The 15,538-nt window shown below is 53.0% G+C and overlaps 1 protein-coding gene across 5 annotated transcripts in view; it reads right to left on the bottom strand.

The window, feature by feature from the left end:
* zfyve9a (zinc finger, FYVE domain containing 9a) overlaps positions 1–15,538 on the bottom strand; it is a 31,106-nt gene that overhangs the window by 5,381 nt on the left and 10,187 nt on the right. For 2 of the 5 annotated variants that reach the window (XM_036554339.1, XM_036554340.1), the window contains 10 exons: positions 12,678–14,230; positions 10,168–10,267; positions 9,271–9,447; positions 8,120–8,283; positions 7,481–7,625; positions 7,044–7,166; positions 6,277–6,432; positions 3,462–3,686; positions 431–513; positions 43–147 (listed from right to left, as the gene is read on the bottom strand). In XM_036554339.1, the coding sequence (XP_036410232.1) occupies positions 43–147; positions 431–513; positions 3,462–3,686; positions 6,277–6,432; positions 7,044–7,166; positions 7,481–7,625; positions 8,120–8,283; positions 9,271–9,447; positions 10,168–10,267; positions 12,678–14,230 (2,831 nt within the window). The remainder of the gene's footprint in view (positions 1–42; positions 148–430; positions 514–3,461; positions 3,687–6,276; positions 6,433–7,043; positions 7,167–7,480; positions 7,626–8,119; positions 8,284–9,270; positions 9,448–10,167; positions 10,268–12,677; positions 14,231–15,538) is intronic. The other 3 variants (XM_036554342.1, XM_036554341.1, XM_036554343.1) reach the window with 3 other exon arrangements.

The following is a 15,538-nucleotide window of genomic DNA, read 5'->3' as shown; positions in this document are numbered from 1 at the left end:
TAAAACTTTACTGAGCATGCTCTGTGGCTGAGACACACCTACCTCATTATAGCGATTACTGGGAATCTTGATGCTGGTCTTCCGAACCTCCATGTCCACCACCAGCCCCGTAACCATGGGCAACGTGTACTGGTAGTTCCGGAAATCCTGAAGAAGAACCCAGGGAATAAAACAATGTAAGAACCAAAACATTTAGAAACTTCCCATGGCTTATTCACCTATGTGATTGAGAGAAAATACTGGCTTTCAGCTGCTACTGCAGAACAAAGGTGGTATCACACAATACTGTGATAACCCACAGCAAAAATAAACAAACAATAAAATAATAGGAATAATTACTTTTGCACTCTGTCTAAAAGGATATTTAGAGGGACAGGCAACAGTAGAGAGAAGATGGTCATGTAGCACACAGGGGGGAAAGGGCTCTCACCGCCAGGAGGTTCATGATGGTGTGGCCGGTCTCTCCGAAGAGCGGCTTCCTGAAGCGCACGCTGAACAGCGGGCAGGGGTAGACTGTAACGCAGGAGAGAGGCCCGTCACACACACTGCCAGCACGGCACGCAGCACGAGAGCAGCTCTGAGCTGACGCCACACAGGGAGAGAGCAGGTCTTACAGCCTGCACCACCATGGAGGCAATTTACATCACAGCACACCGTCCTACAGGACCGTACACTGCTGCTGCAGCTGTAACACACCACCCTATAGGACAGCACACTGTTACAGCTGTAACACACCACCCTATAGGACAGCACACTGTTACAGCTGTAACACACCACCCTATAGGACAGCACACTGCTGTCATACCACAGCAGCTATAAATTCAGCCTGGGAAGCCCACACACCTCATTTGCAGCCAGACCCCACTAAACGGCCAATGCGGGATTTCACTGCACAAACTGAATCTGACAGAAACGTGAACAAGTGCCACTGAGGAGGAAGCCAGCGTGTGTCATCATGTTAACACACGCAGTCCTCGGCAGATACGGGCTCCGTCTCCGAGACGCAAGCATTCGAGCAGGCTCTGTCCTCACGCCCGCCCGGCGCTCCGCCGAAGAACCGCGAGCGCTGACTGCACACGCTCCTCTCCGGCGTTGCCATGGGCAACGGGAGGAGATTAAAGCGGTGTTACCGCCAGCGTCGGCTCCTCCCGCTCTCTCCATCCGCGGTGAGAATGGAGAGCTCCCTGCTGAGGGATGCCGATTCGCAGTACTCCATTCCCTCTCTCGGCGCCCGCCTCTGCCATTAGTTCTGCTCAAACCGCTTTCTATCGCCTACCGTAATGGCCTTCATAGATGAGCACAATGTGCATTTTTTCACGATTGGTTGCCTCTATTTGATTACTTTGGGTAATCTGTGCTTCTATCACATTAATCTGTGCGGAACTCGGTGATGTCACAAAGGTTCGATTTTCAATTTTATTTGTATACCGCTTTTTACAACACAAGTTGTCACAAAGCAGCACATCCTATAAAGGTGCTTAATAAGGGCGTTCTTGTCTACCGCGACTCCATGCAAATGCAGTATGTCAAAGTCATTCAGGGTCATCAGTTGATAAAAATATTACTTCATTAATTATTCAGGTTTAAACGATTAAACTGTCACACCGACAGTCCCATCAAATACAGACTCAAATTACTGCACAGTCTCACGCCAGTGCGCATTTTGCATTATTACTATAAGCTGAAGTGCTCACTCAGTCAGATACTGTAGCTATGATACCCACCGCATGACAGTGTCAGTTTCTCCCGCCCTTACATCACCACAACATCACCAACATGACATCACCCATATACACTGCACCACGTCTACTGATGATCAAATACCAATGTTCCATACACAGCTCTTCAGTGAAGGAAAATGAAACATCTTAAAGTTAATCTAATCAGATCCTGAGCTGCTCGATCTCCACAATCATCCTGTTAACGGCCACAGCCCGGAGCCCGGTACCTTTGGTACACTTCCTGGCTCCGGGTTTCAGGGTGTCGCATGTGGAGAGCCGGCTCTGAGGGGGGCGCAGAACGGCACCCGAGCGGAGCGCACCGCCTGCCGACGTCCCGGCATCTGTGAGAAATGAGTCAGCGCCCCCCCGCTGCCAGGAACCCTGCCAATCCGAGCCCTGCCGTCACGTCGTCCAAGCAAGCTGCGCATGCAGTCAAACACGGAGCTCAGAGCACTACACACTCAGCTACATTCCTCCTCTTTTGAGGTCTTTTTTTCTCTCGTAGCGTGGAACGGAGGGGCCCGTTCCTGTTCCTGTGCACTCAGCCCAGGATGGAGGTCAAACACGGAAATTTAAAATTGACACAGGGTGCCCAACAGCATCTCTACCAATAACAGAGCCTCTGGGCCCAGCATGGAACAGCTGTGCTTTAGTAGTGGCCAAGAATATGACCAGATGGCTGTGAGGTAAAACTCCCACAGCATCTCGAGTGTCTCTTGCAATAAACACTGAAATTCCACCTGACAAACAGGCCGTTTTCTAAATGAGATGCTAAAATATTAGTCTTATCGGGGAAGCGGATGCTTTGAGATCACACTGTACTTTCAGGGTAACTAAGTACGGGTTAACAAACTGTGGGCTGAAAAAACAATGCATCAATGCAGAGAGATGCAAACAATCCAAATTCCGCATGTTATTTAGCATACCTTGTGAAATTTAACTTAATACTTGCTAACAAGCTTGCAAAAACATGCTTTTTGTCATTTTCAGAAAGGCAAACTACCAGACAATTACATTAGATCAGTATTAGAGAATGGCATGCCCTCAAAGTCTGGATCACAAATTAAGTGATAGGACCTACAGTAAATTAGCTTGCTGAAATTTCACTACAATTTCCGATCCAGTTTGCCACTTAACTGCATAAAACAACAACAGATATCTACCGGCCCAGACAGGTGTGTGGGATTTGCCTTTCAATCAAAAACTAATTAGGCTGCTTTTATCTCAGGCACCAAAGGACAACAGTGTGTGCTCATATTAAAGATGGATAATTTGCTTATTCAAACAGTTTTAGGCTCTGTATGTTGTTAAGCCAGTGACATTCATTTACATATTTTCCCTAAACCTTTTACTGGAAGTTTTTAAGAGGAGCTTATTAGTAGCTATGTACACAGTCAATTGGATAATTTAAAAAATGCATTCAACTTTACATTATGTCACATTAAATTATTGTCATTTAGCAAATGCTCTTATCCAGAGCAACCTAAATAGGCTACACTTTTTTTAACATGTTATCCATTTATACAGCTGGATATTTACTGACGCAGTTCTGGGTTACATACCTTGCCCAAGGGTACAGCAGCAGTGCCCCAGTGGGGACTCAAACTGGCACCCTTTCGGTTTCCAGCCCTGCTTCTTACCACTGTGCTATGCTGCCGCCGTGCAGCCATGGTATTAAGCGATCCCCACCGTCACCCAAATCCCCCGCCGGGGGTCCCCAGTCGCCACAGAAACACTCACATCTGTACTCGGCCCCCAGCCGCAGCATGAGGCGGAGGGGGAAGACCTTGGCCCAGGGGGTCTCCCACTTCTGCACCAGGATGCCGAAGAGGTAGGGCGGGTTGGGCAGAAGCAGGTCCTGCAGGGATTGGAAGGTGGGGCTGATGTATAGGAAGCCGCCGTGCTCCTTGCTGCCCAGGAAGCTCTGGGTGAAGAACGAGTGGCCCAGGTTGGTCACCACGTTGCCTGTGGAGACGGACAGACGTCAGTCACACACGCTAGAATGTTCTGAATCTAAACAATGGGAAGTTTACACGGGTACACCACACGCGTGCATATTCCTCCATCAGAGAGATGAACATCATAAATCAATGAGGAGTGTAGTTATAACTACATAATATATCCTGGACACAAATTTTCAGTTTATTACATTATTGTCATGTGACAGATGCTCTTATCCAGAGTGACATGGCGTATCTAATAAAATGGCATGCAAATAGACATGACATACCACTGACCACACATGAACAAGCATCAAGGCTAAACATAACGCTGTTATCACAAAGGTGTGCCTGACAAATTTCACTCCATATACCATATCAGTACAACTCCCTATGTTGGAAGTTGCTCTGGATAAGAGCACCTGCTAAATGAATGTAATGTAATATGTACCGCTCCAAAGGTACATAGATACAATGTTCAAGTAATTGCTCCTGTACAATGCTGCCAATTAACTGTAACTGCACGGGTTAATCTCGACGTTTGGTGCCGAAAGACTGCAGACGCTTGGATTCAGGAGGCATTAGGCAATCAGCTGTGCATCCCAGCTTTCCAACAGAGGGATGGAGCGGTGGGAAGGAACGCGGACGGAGAGATCATGTGGTGTAGCTTAACCATCTCCAAACACAAGACACCTGTCCCATCACTGTGAGGCTTTCCATCACTGACTCACTCTCCGCACCAGCGAACCACCGCAGAGACACGGACAAGGAGAGGAGCCCTGAATCAGTGCCTGGAGGACATGCTCATACTACAATCTTCACTGGTTCAGCCTTCAATGCACACAAACCGCAGATTAACTGAGGTCGTATAAATGATGAAGCTTTGCCAGAAACACCTATGACGTCCATGTCTAGGATTAGCCCTATGCATTTCACACTCATGAAACTGGAGACACAGACAGTGAAATCCAGTGACTTAATCCTCTCTTTTTCTTAAGTGTGAATGTATGCGCTTAAGCTAGAGCAGGGGTGAGGGGGGGTCGGGGGGGTTAAGCAGCAGAGTATGCAAAGCTGCAATGTGGAGCCCTGTTTCAGGATCTGAGTGTGTGAACTGAGGTTTGTACGCTCACACCCTGGGCGGGACACCGTCTAGGCCTTTGAGTGCAGCTGCTGTTGTAAACGTCCAGCTGTATGAACGGACAAAATGTCCGTTCATACAGCTGCTAAATAATAATAAATAAAATTACTAATAATCGCAAAAAATAAATAACTCATAGGATAAATCATAGTTGCAGGATAACGCGTCCCGCGGTACATTTAAGTCACACCTGTGAAGTGTTATGTGTACTTGAAATCTGAACAGACTGTTGTATGTTGTAATATGTACAGATTATTGTAAATGTTAGCAGATGCACATCTGGGCACAGGACACAGAATTAGACTTAGACTTTTCCATAAGAAAGCCAACACACACCCAGTGCTGCGATCCAGCCACTATAATGACTCAGACTGCACTGAATGCTCTGCTTAATCCTGTTTTAGAAGGCACTGTCTACCTCTGTAAGGTCCATAATTAATGACTGATAGAGAAAATAATCAACATAATAACACAGAGCGGCTCCGAGAGGTATACGGGGCAAACGTCTTCCAGCATTACTTCAGCCGTTACTTTGGGTTTGGGGGGGGGGGGGATGGGGGGGTTTGGGGGGGGTTGCAGGTACACGTCCCCTTTCGTGGCCTTGATTCCCTGTGACAGGAATCCAAGGCAACACCCCAGCACCTCGCACGTCCACGGTCTCCACACACACCACACACTCACACTCACACTCACACTCACACTCACACACCACTCACACTCACACTCACACTCACACTCACACTCACACTCACACTCACACTCACACTCACACTCACACTCACACTCACACTCACACTCACACGCGCGCGCGAGTGCAGTTCCGCAGCGCCGTGCGAAGTTTAGCGGGATTACATCATTCGTTCCAGATGCCTCGGCCGCGTCACATGACCCAGCCGCGCAGCGTGAGCGTGTAAATGGGCCGGGGCCCCCCCTGCTGGGGAGCGCATGCTGAGCTCCCATCAGCCCCGGCGCATGCAGGCGGCGCACGCAGGGGCACACAGTGTTCCCGCGGCCTCCCGCGAACACGTGACGAAACGCGGAGTGAAGGCCGTGTTGCATCCGTGTCTGAACAACCTATGTGTACAAAAACCTGCCTACAGGCCTCTCTATCCTGTTACATCAGCTGTTTGTGCATCCCGCTTTCTCCCCTCTCTCCACCTCCTGTCTGCAAGTCTCTTTCCCAGACAGTATTGCAGGGTTGTCCACCTGTCCCTCTCCCTGGCTGGATTCAGGGTTACATTACATTGCATTACGGTTATTTAGCAGACCCTTTTATCCAGAGCGACTTACATTGGTTACAGTTTAACACATTATCCATTTATACAGCTGGATATTTACCAAGGCAGTTTTGGGTTAAGTATCTTGCCCAAAGGAACAACAGCAGTGCCCCAGTTGGGAATCGAAGCAGCAACCTTTTGGTTGTGAGCCCAACTCGTTAGCACTACGTTACACTGCAGAGTTAGCAGCCCGTGCTCACCGGTCAGGGCCTCCTGGTACAGCTGCACGAAGTGGCTGAAGATGTCCTTGGGGATGCTCTTCTCATCCGGCAGACACTGCAGCAGCACCACCACCTCCGCCTGGCCCACCGCATGCATGCCCTTTGTCGTCACGCACCAGCACTTCCTGTTCACGTCTGTGCGGGGTGGGGGGATGGGGGGGGGGGGGGGGGGGGGGGCAGAGAGGGGCAGTCAGCACTTCAGGACTCTCCGCACACAGCTTCCTACATCTCACCCTGCTTCATTCACGACTCACCAATTCCCAACACACTGTGCTGACGTGCTGGGAATCTTCCCTACAGTGAAACACGGGCTCAGGCCACTCAATCACTGGCGCTGTAGGGCAGCCGGATCACACAGCCCTGGGAAGCCCTGCTTCACCTTCCACAAGCCCGGCTTTCTGTACAACACTGCACACTATTACCGCACACTCCGCAGCTCAGGGAGACTCAGGGAAAAAAACTGACTCTCAGCAAATGAGACGGCGAACATAACGAGGAGACACAATGTCCCCTGAAGCCTGGAACTCCCAATCCCCTGTAGGTTATGCAACACAACCCAAACACATCGCAGTGAATCTCGGTCTCCGCGGATGACGGGCGAGCGTGAGCCTCCTCAGTATAGTCAGCTCTTTAGAGTTGTACCCTCTTCACAGACTGTCAGCGGCAGGGACCACCGCGTATCTCATTCTTTTGAACAAATCCTCCCTGATCCTGAACAGGAGGTGAGAAAGCAGCGGGATACTCACAGTTGACCAGCTTGACCATAGCCAGCAGGTTGGCGTTGAGCACGAACACCAGGGGGTCTGGCCCTCCCTCCTCCAACTGCTGCATCATCAAGATTTCGGACGGCCGCTCTTCCACCGCATAGTCTGTAGGAGGAGAGGGGGGTTGGGGGGGGGGGGGGCGGGGGGGGGGGGGGGGAGATGGCTGATGTCAGCACAGCGACACCTACAGGCCACACAGTGAATCACAGGATCACATCCACACATCCCCCCCAAACATTCCTCACCCAGCATCACCACACATAGAACTCCGGTAGGGCGCGCGTCCCGGCAACCATCGCCATGACAGCAGGCACATGAACAGACACGCACACAGAGAAGCACAGAGGCACGTTTCTTTTTTTTTGTTTTATTTTTTTTCCCCGGAGAGGAGGCAGCTGTAGGTCAGGATGAGCAAGCACCTGTGAGCTGGCTCCGCGTACCTCCTTTGACGCCGGTGGAGATGAGGATGGGAGGGAGCCCGTCCCTGGGGATCAGGTTGATGGAGCTTCCCACAGGGCTCCCCAGCTGTGCTCCCGGGCCCTGGGCCGAGGGGGCGTGGCCAGCCTGCGGGGACGGGACAGAGGCCGGGTCACTGTGAGGGCTGGGGAGAATGACCACGCCCAGATGGGTCTACATCAGAGCAGACTGTCATCACCTGAACATAAACCTGAACATAAAGCTGAAAGTATGAAGCACACTTGCTGCACTTGCTCCAACTAGGTTCCCACACCCAAGGCAATCTCTTAACTCACCCACTTCAGCTATGAAGTCAGTGCCCAGTACATTAAATCTTTTGGCAGATGCACAATGTTAGCAGCAATTATTTCACAGAAATATCACATGAAACACAACACATGAAACTGCTGTTGCAACACTCATCTCCAGGCGTGATTTGAGCATGCCCTTTCATGTTCAAAAGGCTGGTGTCTTACACAGCGGCACAGCAGACAGCCACACCTTGCGTGCACACACACACGCTGAAACTGCACTTACTGCGGGTACAATAAATAGTAAATAGGGTAGGGGTAGGGTAAATAGCGAGATAAATGTTAAATGACCTCCGACACGTTGGCCGCAGAGGGTTTGCCAGTGTCCTGTGATACAGTCAGCGTTCCCACAGGGGCGGGGCTGGCGGCCGGCATGTTGGAGGAGTCTGCCACTTCCCCGTTGGGCAGGATCCCGTCCGCAAACCACACCCTCCTCTGTTCCCGTGGTAAAGACCCTGCAACAGCAGGTAAAAGGACATACAAACTCAGTCACTGTCACTGTTAACTGGTTTCAGACTTGATAGCTGTAACCAAATGCAGAGCAATGCAGAAATGTACTGCTGCGGCAATAAAGCCAGGCTTCAACACCGAATCGCCGGTCACCCCCCTCAGCTATAAGGACCTTATCATTATTACTTCTTCAATTACCTTATCTAGTGGATCCACAGAGCGCTAACAGACACTAGTGCAAATTTAAGAAGGTCTTCAATAGCAGGCTCAGGTTTTTTTTTTTTTTATGTTTTTCGCCTTCATATAACCCTTCTTGGAATCGCCACGTCCGTTAAACATCGTATATTAGGCTCGCAGGCTCACGCAGAAGCGCTGAGCTGAGACAAACGCAATCCTCCAGCACACTCGCAGGCAGCCAGCAGCGATTTTTCACACTACGAGTCACGCCGCGCGCCGTGGCGGAGAGGGTGGCAGTTGGAGGATAGGTGCTACTCCACTGACGTCTCACAGAGCACCCCCGCAGACCTACCCACCCCTTTCCCTGGGGAGAAAAAGCCAATCTGCTCTGCGACTCTGCGCTGACCCCGGTGACCGTCAGCAGACAACACAACCGGTCTCGAACCCCTGTCGCAGGGCTCAGTTTGCACTCAAAACAGGTGCCTTGAAGGCTTCAACACTCAGGAGCCTGTACTTCTCTTTTACAGAGATTCATGTTTGTTTACAGAGAATTAAACTATTCCCTTGGGTCCTCAAAATTGAGAGTCAGTAAATGGATGCATTTTGCTGAGCTCATTAATGTAAAAATGACTGTGACATTTCCATTCTATATTTTTGCTACCGCTTACTTGATATTCAACAGTTACCGATTCAAAACCAACAGCGGCGCGGCGGTTTGTTCAGCACTGTTTAAACATTCCCTCCATGCGAGCCAATCAGAATCAGCACGCCTCTCCAGACGATCAGAGGGCGTGCAGGGGCGCTCGCGGGCGTACCTTCGTTGCCCGGGTGCTTGAGGACGCCGACGGGCACCATGACGGTGGGCGGGGGCGAGCTGAGCGCCCCAGAGGCCTGGGCCTGCTGAAGAGGGGGGATGGTGGAGCAGTACTCCGCCGGGTTGTTGGGGTTTGGGCTCTGGTTACACCCACTCACCATGTTCTCCCAGGACTGAGCTGAGAGGGAGAAGGAGAAGGGGAGAGGGAGGAAGAGAGGGAGGGAGCGGGAGAGGGGGAGGGAGGGAATTAGGGAGAGATGGATAGGGATGGAGAATGGTGGGTTTACTAAGAAGAGAGCCTGGTCCCCGCATGACAGCACTGCAGTTAAAGACTATGACTGTAGGGGTTACGAGTTAAAACTCCAGACACACAAGGGAAATCACTGGCAGCACTCCACAATAACTGGAATAAATGCATGAGTATATAAGACTCAATCCATTAGTTTTCAGACAGGGCAAAGAAAAAAGAGCAAGGAAAAGTAACAATGAAAAATACAATATTTCTTAAAATACACCAAGGCTTTCAATTTTGGACAGGTATAGCACAAAAACTACCAAGGACTGAGCACTTCATCCTCTACTGTTCAAAGACGATACACTGTGTAATAGGAAAAGGTCCTATGAAATGGTTCAAGAAAAATACTGCCATATAAACAGGTTACAGAAAACAAAATAAATGACGACTAACTGTTTATTCATCATCACGTTGTCAGATTGCAATTTGGTCATTTCACATTTACAAAATTACAGCCTAATGCAGTTCCTTACCAAAGAAACAAAGCGTGCACGCTGTGTCTCTAGACAATCATGCAGAGTGTCAGGATGCAGACGTGAGTGTGTGTGTGAAGGAGCCCTTTCCCTGCCTGCTGCCGGTCGGCTCCGCCCCCCCCGTACTCACCGTTCATCAGGGCTGAGTGACAGGTGATGCAGACTCGCGCCTCCTTCCTGTCCATGTACATCAGCCGGGACTTCAGGCTGCAGCAGGCCGCACAGAACACCTGCAGGCCGGGGAGACGAGAGGAGAGGCCGGGGGTCAGCCAAAATGCCGCTGGAGCTGACACTGTACCCGAGACGCCGGGGGTCACCCAAACTGCTGCTGGAGCTGACACTGTACCCGAGACGTCGGGGGTCACCCAAACTGCTGCTGGAGCTAACTGTGCCTGAACCCGAGAGGTCAGGGGTCACCAAAACTGCTGCTGAAGCTAATACTGCCCACGTCCGAGAGGCCAGGGGTCACCAAAACCGCTGCTGGAGCTACCACTGCCTGAACCAGAGAGGCCAGGGGGCCACTCAAACTGCTGGTGGAGCCAACACTCTCTCAGACAAACTGAGCCCCACCCCCCTCCAACTGCGCTACCTGAGCCCTGGTCCGATCCCGGAGCGCCGCGGGGTGTCTACGGGCATGTGCATTATACCAGAAATGCACTTAGCCGCCACAGCAATAAACCCTGTCTGCGGCCCTGCACGGCATTCAGAGACACAGGAAGTTCAGGACACACTGGCAGCAAAGGCAAAAGCTGCAACTCACAAACTAACAGGCCCTCTGCCACCATTCATACCGGTAGCTGCAATGTCATGGGGCGGCAGTGTGGCACAGCGGTAAGGAGCAGGTCTCGTAACCTAAAGGTTGCTGGTTCGATTCCCTGCCGGGGCATTGCATCCATTGTACCCTCGGGCTAGGTAGTTAACCCACAATTGCCTCGGAAAATATCCAGCTGCATAAATGGTTAAAATGGAATGTAATGCATACATATTTCATATTTGGCTTCTTGTTTGTACCAAATGTGTTGTAAGCCAGGTGCAGTAATGTAATGCACACCTCATATGTATAATTATTAATCACGCATGTATCATTTGTGAGGAGGAGCTAGCAGGGACTGTCCTTAAGGAGTCCCACTACAGGACGGCTCAAGGAGAAACACCAAACGCGAATCTCTCTGCTCGGGACCCGTGAAGGACGCGGTGAAGGAGACGTCTAAATGGAACGCCTAGCAAACGCCTGCTCCGCTGGGGAGCAGAGGATGCTGGGAACATGATGAGAGCAGTGGGGAGGGACAGCCTACGTCCCTGAGAATGAGATTAAGAGGATCAGGAGGAGCTGGCACACTGCGCTCAATCTCCCTCACGTGCCAATCTCCTTCCGGTACGCAGAGCTGCCACTGCTGCAGCCGGGGCCCCGGGCAGATTCACAATCACAATGCACACACAGCTGCATATCCCTCCCCCCCCCCCCCCCCCCCCCCCACCAGACCCGGAACAACAATGCATGTGCAATTACACAACACTGCCACCCCCCACCAGACCCGGAACAACAATGCATGTGCAATTACACAACACTGCCACCCCCCACCAGACCTGGAACAGCAATGCATGTGCAATTACACAACACTGCCACCCCCCACCAGACCCGGAACAACAATGCATGTGCAATTACACAACACTGCCACCCCCCACCAGACCCGGAACAAGAATGCATGTGCAATTACACAACACTGCCACCCCCCACCAGACCTGGAACAAGAATGCATGTGCAATTACACAACACTGCCACCCCCCACCAGGCTGGTAATCACAATGCACATGCAACTACTGCACCTCACTGCACTTCTGGTGAGAATGCACGTTCAACTGCAAACTATCATCCCCTGCAATCACACCTCCCCCCCCTCCAAGAATAACAAACAAAATTGTGCTCTTGTGTCACCGCACATAAAATTGAATAAAATTTAAAAAAAAGAAAAATTCAAAAGAAACTGCAAAAGACCGCAACAACACAAAGACGGTAACAGAAGGAATGCGGGGAGTCAGCTGCACACACGCTGCGCGCCGCCAGCGGTGGCGGAGACACTGCAGAACCGGGGAGATAATCCGAACCCCCCGGTTAGCGCGGCTTTACCACGCTGTACACGGGAGGGCCGGAGCCCAGCGCACTGAATCAATACGAAAGCCAGCGCCGAGCCTAATGAGGGCTTATCCCGGCCTCCGAGACGGATCCCGCGAGCTCCGCCGGCTCTGCGCGGCTCTGCGCCGCTCCATTCGCCGGCCCCCCAGGGGAAATTAGGACTGTTTACAGCACCCGTCCCAGTGTTTACAGAACAGAGACAACAACAGGACACCTCCTGCCCCGAGCATAATACCGCCATTCTGTTTTTCCCCAGCTCTGAGCCGGCGCTTCACAAACACACACCGCTTCCGACCGCCACACTGCCTCCATCAACAAACACGCACACGGCTCTCAAGTAGTTTTCATTTAAAAAAACATATAAAAATAAACCTTACTTTTAAACTGTAGTATTAAATGTAATTTAATTATCCTGGGAATGTAGTATTACCCCAACAAATACTTCTACAGTGCTATTACAATCAAAGAGAAAACGGTGGCAAAGGAAGCTGCAGCGGGCCACCCACCTTCCCGCAGGCCCGGCAGTGGTGTCTCCGCTTGGTGAAGGTGAACTTGACCTCGCACTTCATGCAGACGGGGGCCTGGGAGTCCGGCACCCACACCGGGGCCACCTCCCCCAGGGTGCTCGGGGGCCTTTTGGACAGCACCCCCATGTGGCCCGCCTGGAGGTCGTTGTCAGGGCTCTCGGAGGGCAGCTGCAGGCCGGAGGGGGCGAGGAGGGCCCCCGCGTCGCCGTCCCCGTTCACGGTGGCGCCGCCCGCGTCCTCGGCGTACGCGTCCCCGCCAGCCCGGCTCTGCGCCTCCAGGTTTTTGTTCTTGCCGTAGGCGCCGAGCTCGTTCTGGACCTGTCCCGACAGCGGCCGCGGGATCTGCAGCTTGAGGGTGACGGGTTGTTTGGGGCGCGCCCCTCCGTAGGGCACGCTGACTGGCTGCAGGGAGCTGTTGTTCAGTTTGTGGGACGGGCCGTCCGCGCCCCGGGCCTGCTCGTAGCTCTCTTGCTTGCTCTCCTCCATCTCCTTCTCCTCCGTCACCGAGTCCTCCTTGGAGGGGGGGTTCTGGGAGGGACGGCAGACACCCGCACCCCCTGATTCCTCTACATCCAAGCCATTATGAAGGGAGTCCTCAGGATGGGGGGACCCTCTATCAGAAGGGTCCGTTAGTCCCGTGTCTCCCTGACTGCCCTCTGCCTCCTGGGTCTGGCCCGCTCCAGGCCCAGCCCGGGTCTCCTGGCCCGGACCTGTGAGCCCGCCATTCGCCAGCGGCCGGGTCGCTTCTCTCGGTCCCGTAACACTGCCGTTGGAGATCCTCTCGGGATGAGCTTTGGCGTCGGCAGCGGCGGCTGGTTCGGGGCCGCAGAGGGGGGGCGCCATTTCCGCGCCCCCCTCCCCGGGGCTCCCCCTCGGCACCTCCAGGTTGCGTTCTCCCTTCGGCGAGCCGATGATGCTGCTGTGCTCCGGAGGTTCGCTCAGCGCACAGTCCTCCACGCTCAGCACGCCCCTCCCCTGGTCCTCCCCCACCCCAGAGGGAGACTCTTTACAGGCGGACGTCACCTCATCCGCAGAACCCCCTGACCCTCCCTGGGGGGCGTCAGGGAGGTCCGGAGGGACCCCACGTTGATTTGGAAGCAGAACTTCTCGGCGGGTCCCATCATCGTCGGGGGGCAGCTCGGCGCACCCGTTGAAATCGGGGCTGGAGGGGCAGCCATTCTCCATGCTTGGAGATGGGACGCTCCCACAGTCGCCCCTCGGCACCCCCCTCTCCTCAGATGCGGCCGGCGCCGGCCCATCTCCGCTCACCAGCTTCCCGATGTTGGGCTGGGGGGACAGCGGGCTGCGGACCTCGGCGCGGCCCTCGGGGGGGCCGTCCCACTCGCTCCCATTCCCCGACTCCTTCTCTGTCTCACCGGGGCTCTCAGGGAAGGGCTTGAAGTTGAGCGGGGGCTCGCGGGGGCTGAAGTCTGGGTGCGCCAGGGCAGGGTTCAGGGATAGCAGGTGGGCCGGCGGAGCCAAAATCTGGGTCCACTTTGCATCGGAAAGGGTGGGGGTGTCTGTCTCATCTGCTTAAAAGAAAACGCAGTGAAAGAACTCATTAAAAACTACAGCAAACGCATAAAGCGGACAACCGCTGAAGGAGGGGAAAAAAAAATTTGCACAGCATCACAATTACTTTCATATTAGCAGTTAAGAGGATTAGCGTATTCTCTGAGATGGGCCAAATACCCGCTTAAAGTGGGTCTCTGCAGACGCATCAATTAGCAGCGAGACGGAGGACAGGCAGTTTGGGTAAGGAAGCTCCCGCTCCTGCAGACTCTCTCCTGCCAGGGCCTGCATCGTCTTGCCTGGGGAGTTATTTCTGCACACAGTGTGGAGTATGAGGAGGCTGGGTAAATAAATGAGAAGAGGGTAGCAGAGGCTGAGGGAGCTGGCACTACTCCGGGAGGGGGGGGGTGGGGGGTGATGTTCACCTCTGCAGTGCATTCTGGGCCCTGACCTAACCTCGCTGTAGCCCCGCCCCCTGCCTCGCTGTCACTCCACTCCCTCCTTTCAGCCTCCTGCAAGGCCCCACATGCTGTCACAAACACAGATACCAATCTGACACGGAAACACTTTGCAATGGGGGCAGGGATTCCATTCCACACCAGACACTCTCCTGCAAGCGCTCATACATGCATGGGCACAAACACACAGACACACAGCACCCACACACACACACACACACACACACACTCACACACACTCACACACACACACTCACACACACACACTCACACACACACACTCACACACACTCACACACACTCACACACACTCACACACACTCACACACACTCACACACACACACAGCACCCACACACCCACACACTCACACACTCACACACTCACACACTGAACACTCCCCTCCCTCCCCAGTTTGCCAGCGGCCTGTGAAGCCCGATTTGCATTCTCTCACAGGGCCGTTCATGTTGCAAGCGCTGCACTGGCTGCTGACCCAAAATGGCCGTGCCAGCATGTCTGCCCGCCCGTCCCCCACCCCCCACAGGAGGACGCAGGAGGAGGAGAGCCGCTGCCATTACACACGGAGCCGCAGCAACGCCGCAGAGAGCGTGCGTGCGTGTGTGTGTGTGAGTGTGTGTGTGTGGGTGCTGTGTGTGTGTGTGTGTGTGTGTGTGTGTGTGTGTGTGAGAGTGTTAGTGTGTGTGTGTGTGTTCGTGTGTGTGTGAGTGTGTGCGAGTGCTGTGTGTGTGTGTGTGTATGTGTGCGTGAGAGTGTTAGTGTGTGTGTGTGTGTTAGTGTGTGTGAGTGTGTGGTAGTGTGTGTGTGTGTGTGTGTGAGTGCGTGTGTGTGTGCACGTACATGTGCCCATGCA

This window comes from Megalops cyprinoides, chromosome 20, assembly GCF_013368585.1.
Source record: "Megalops cyprinoides isolate fMegCyp1 chromosome 20, fMegCyp1.pri, whole genome shotgun sequence".
In the NCBI taxonomy this organism is placed as follows: domain Eukaryota; kingdom Metazoa; phylum Chordata; class Actinopteri; order Elopiformes; family Megalopidae; genus Megalops; species Megalops cyprinoides.
Note: the sequence above shows the minus strand (reverse complement) of the source record. Positions and strands in the feature narration are given on the sequence as shown.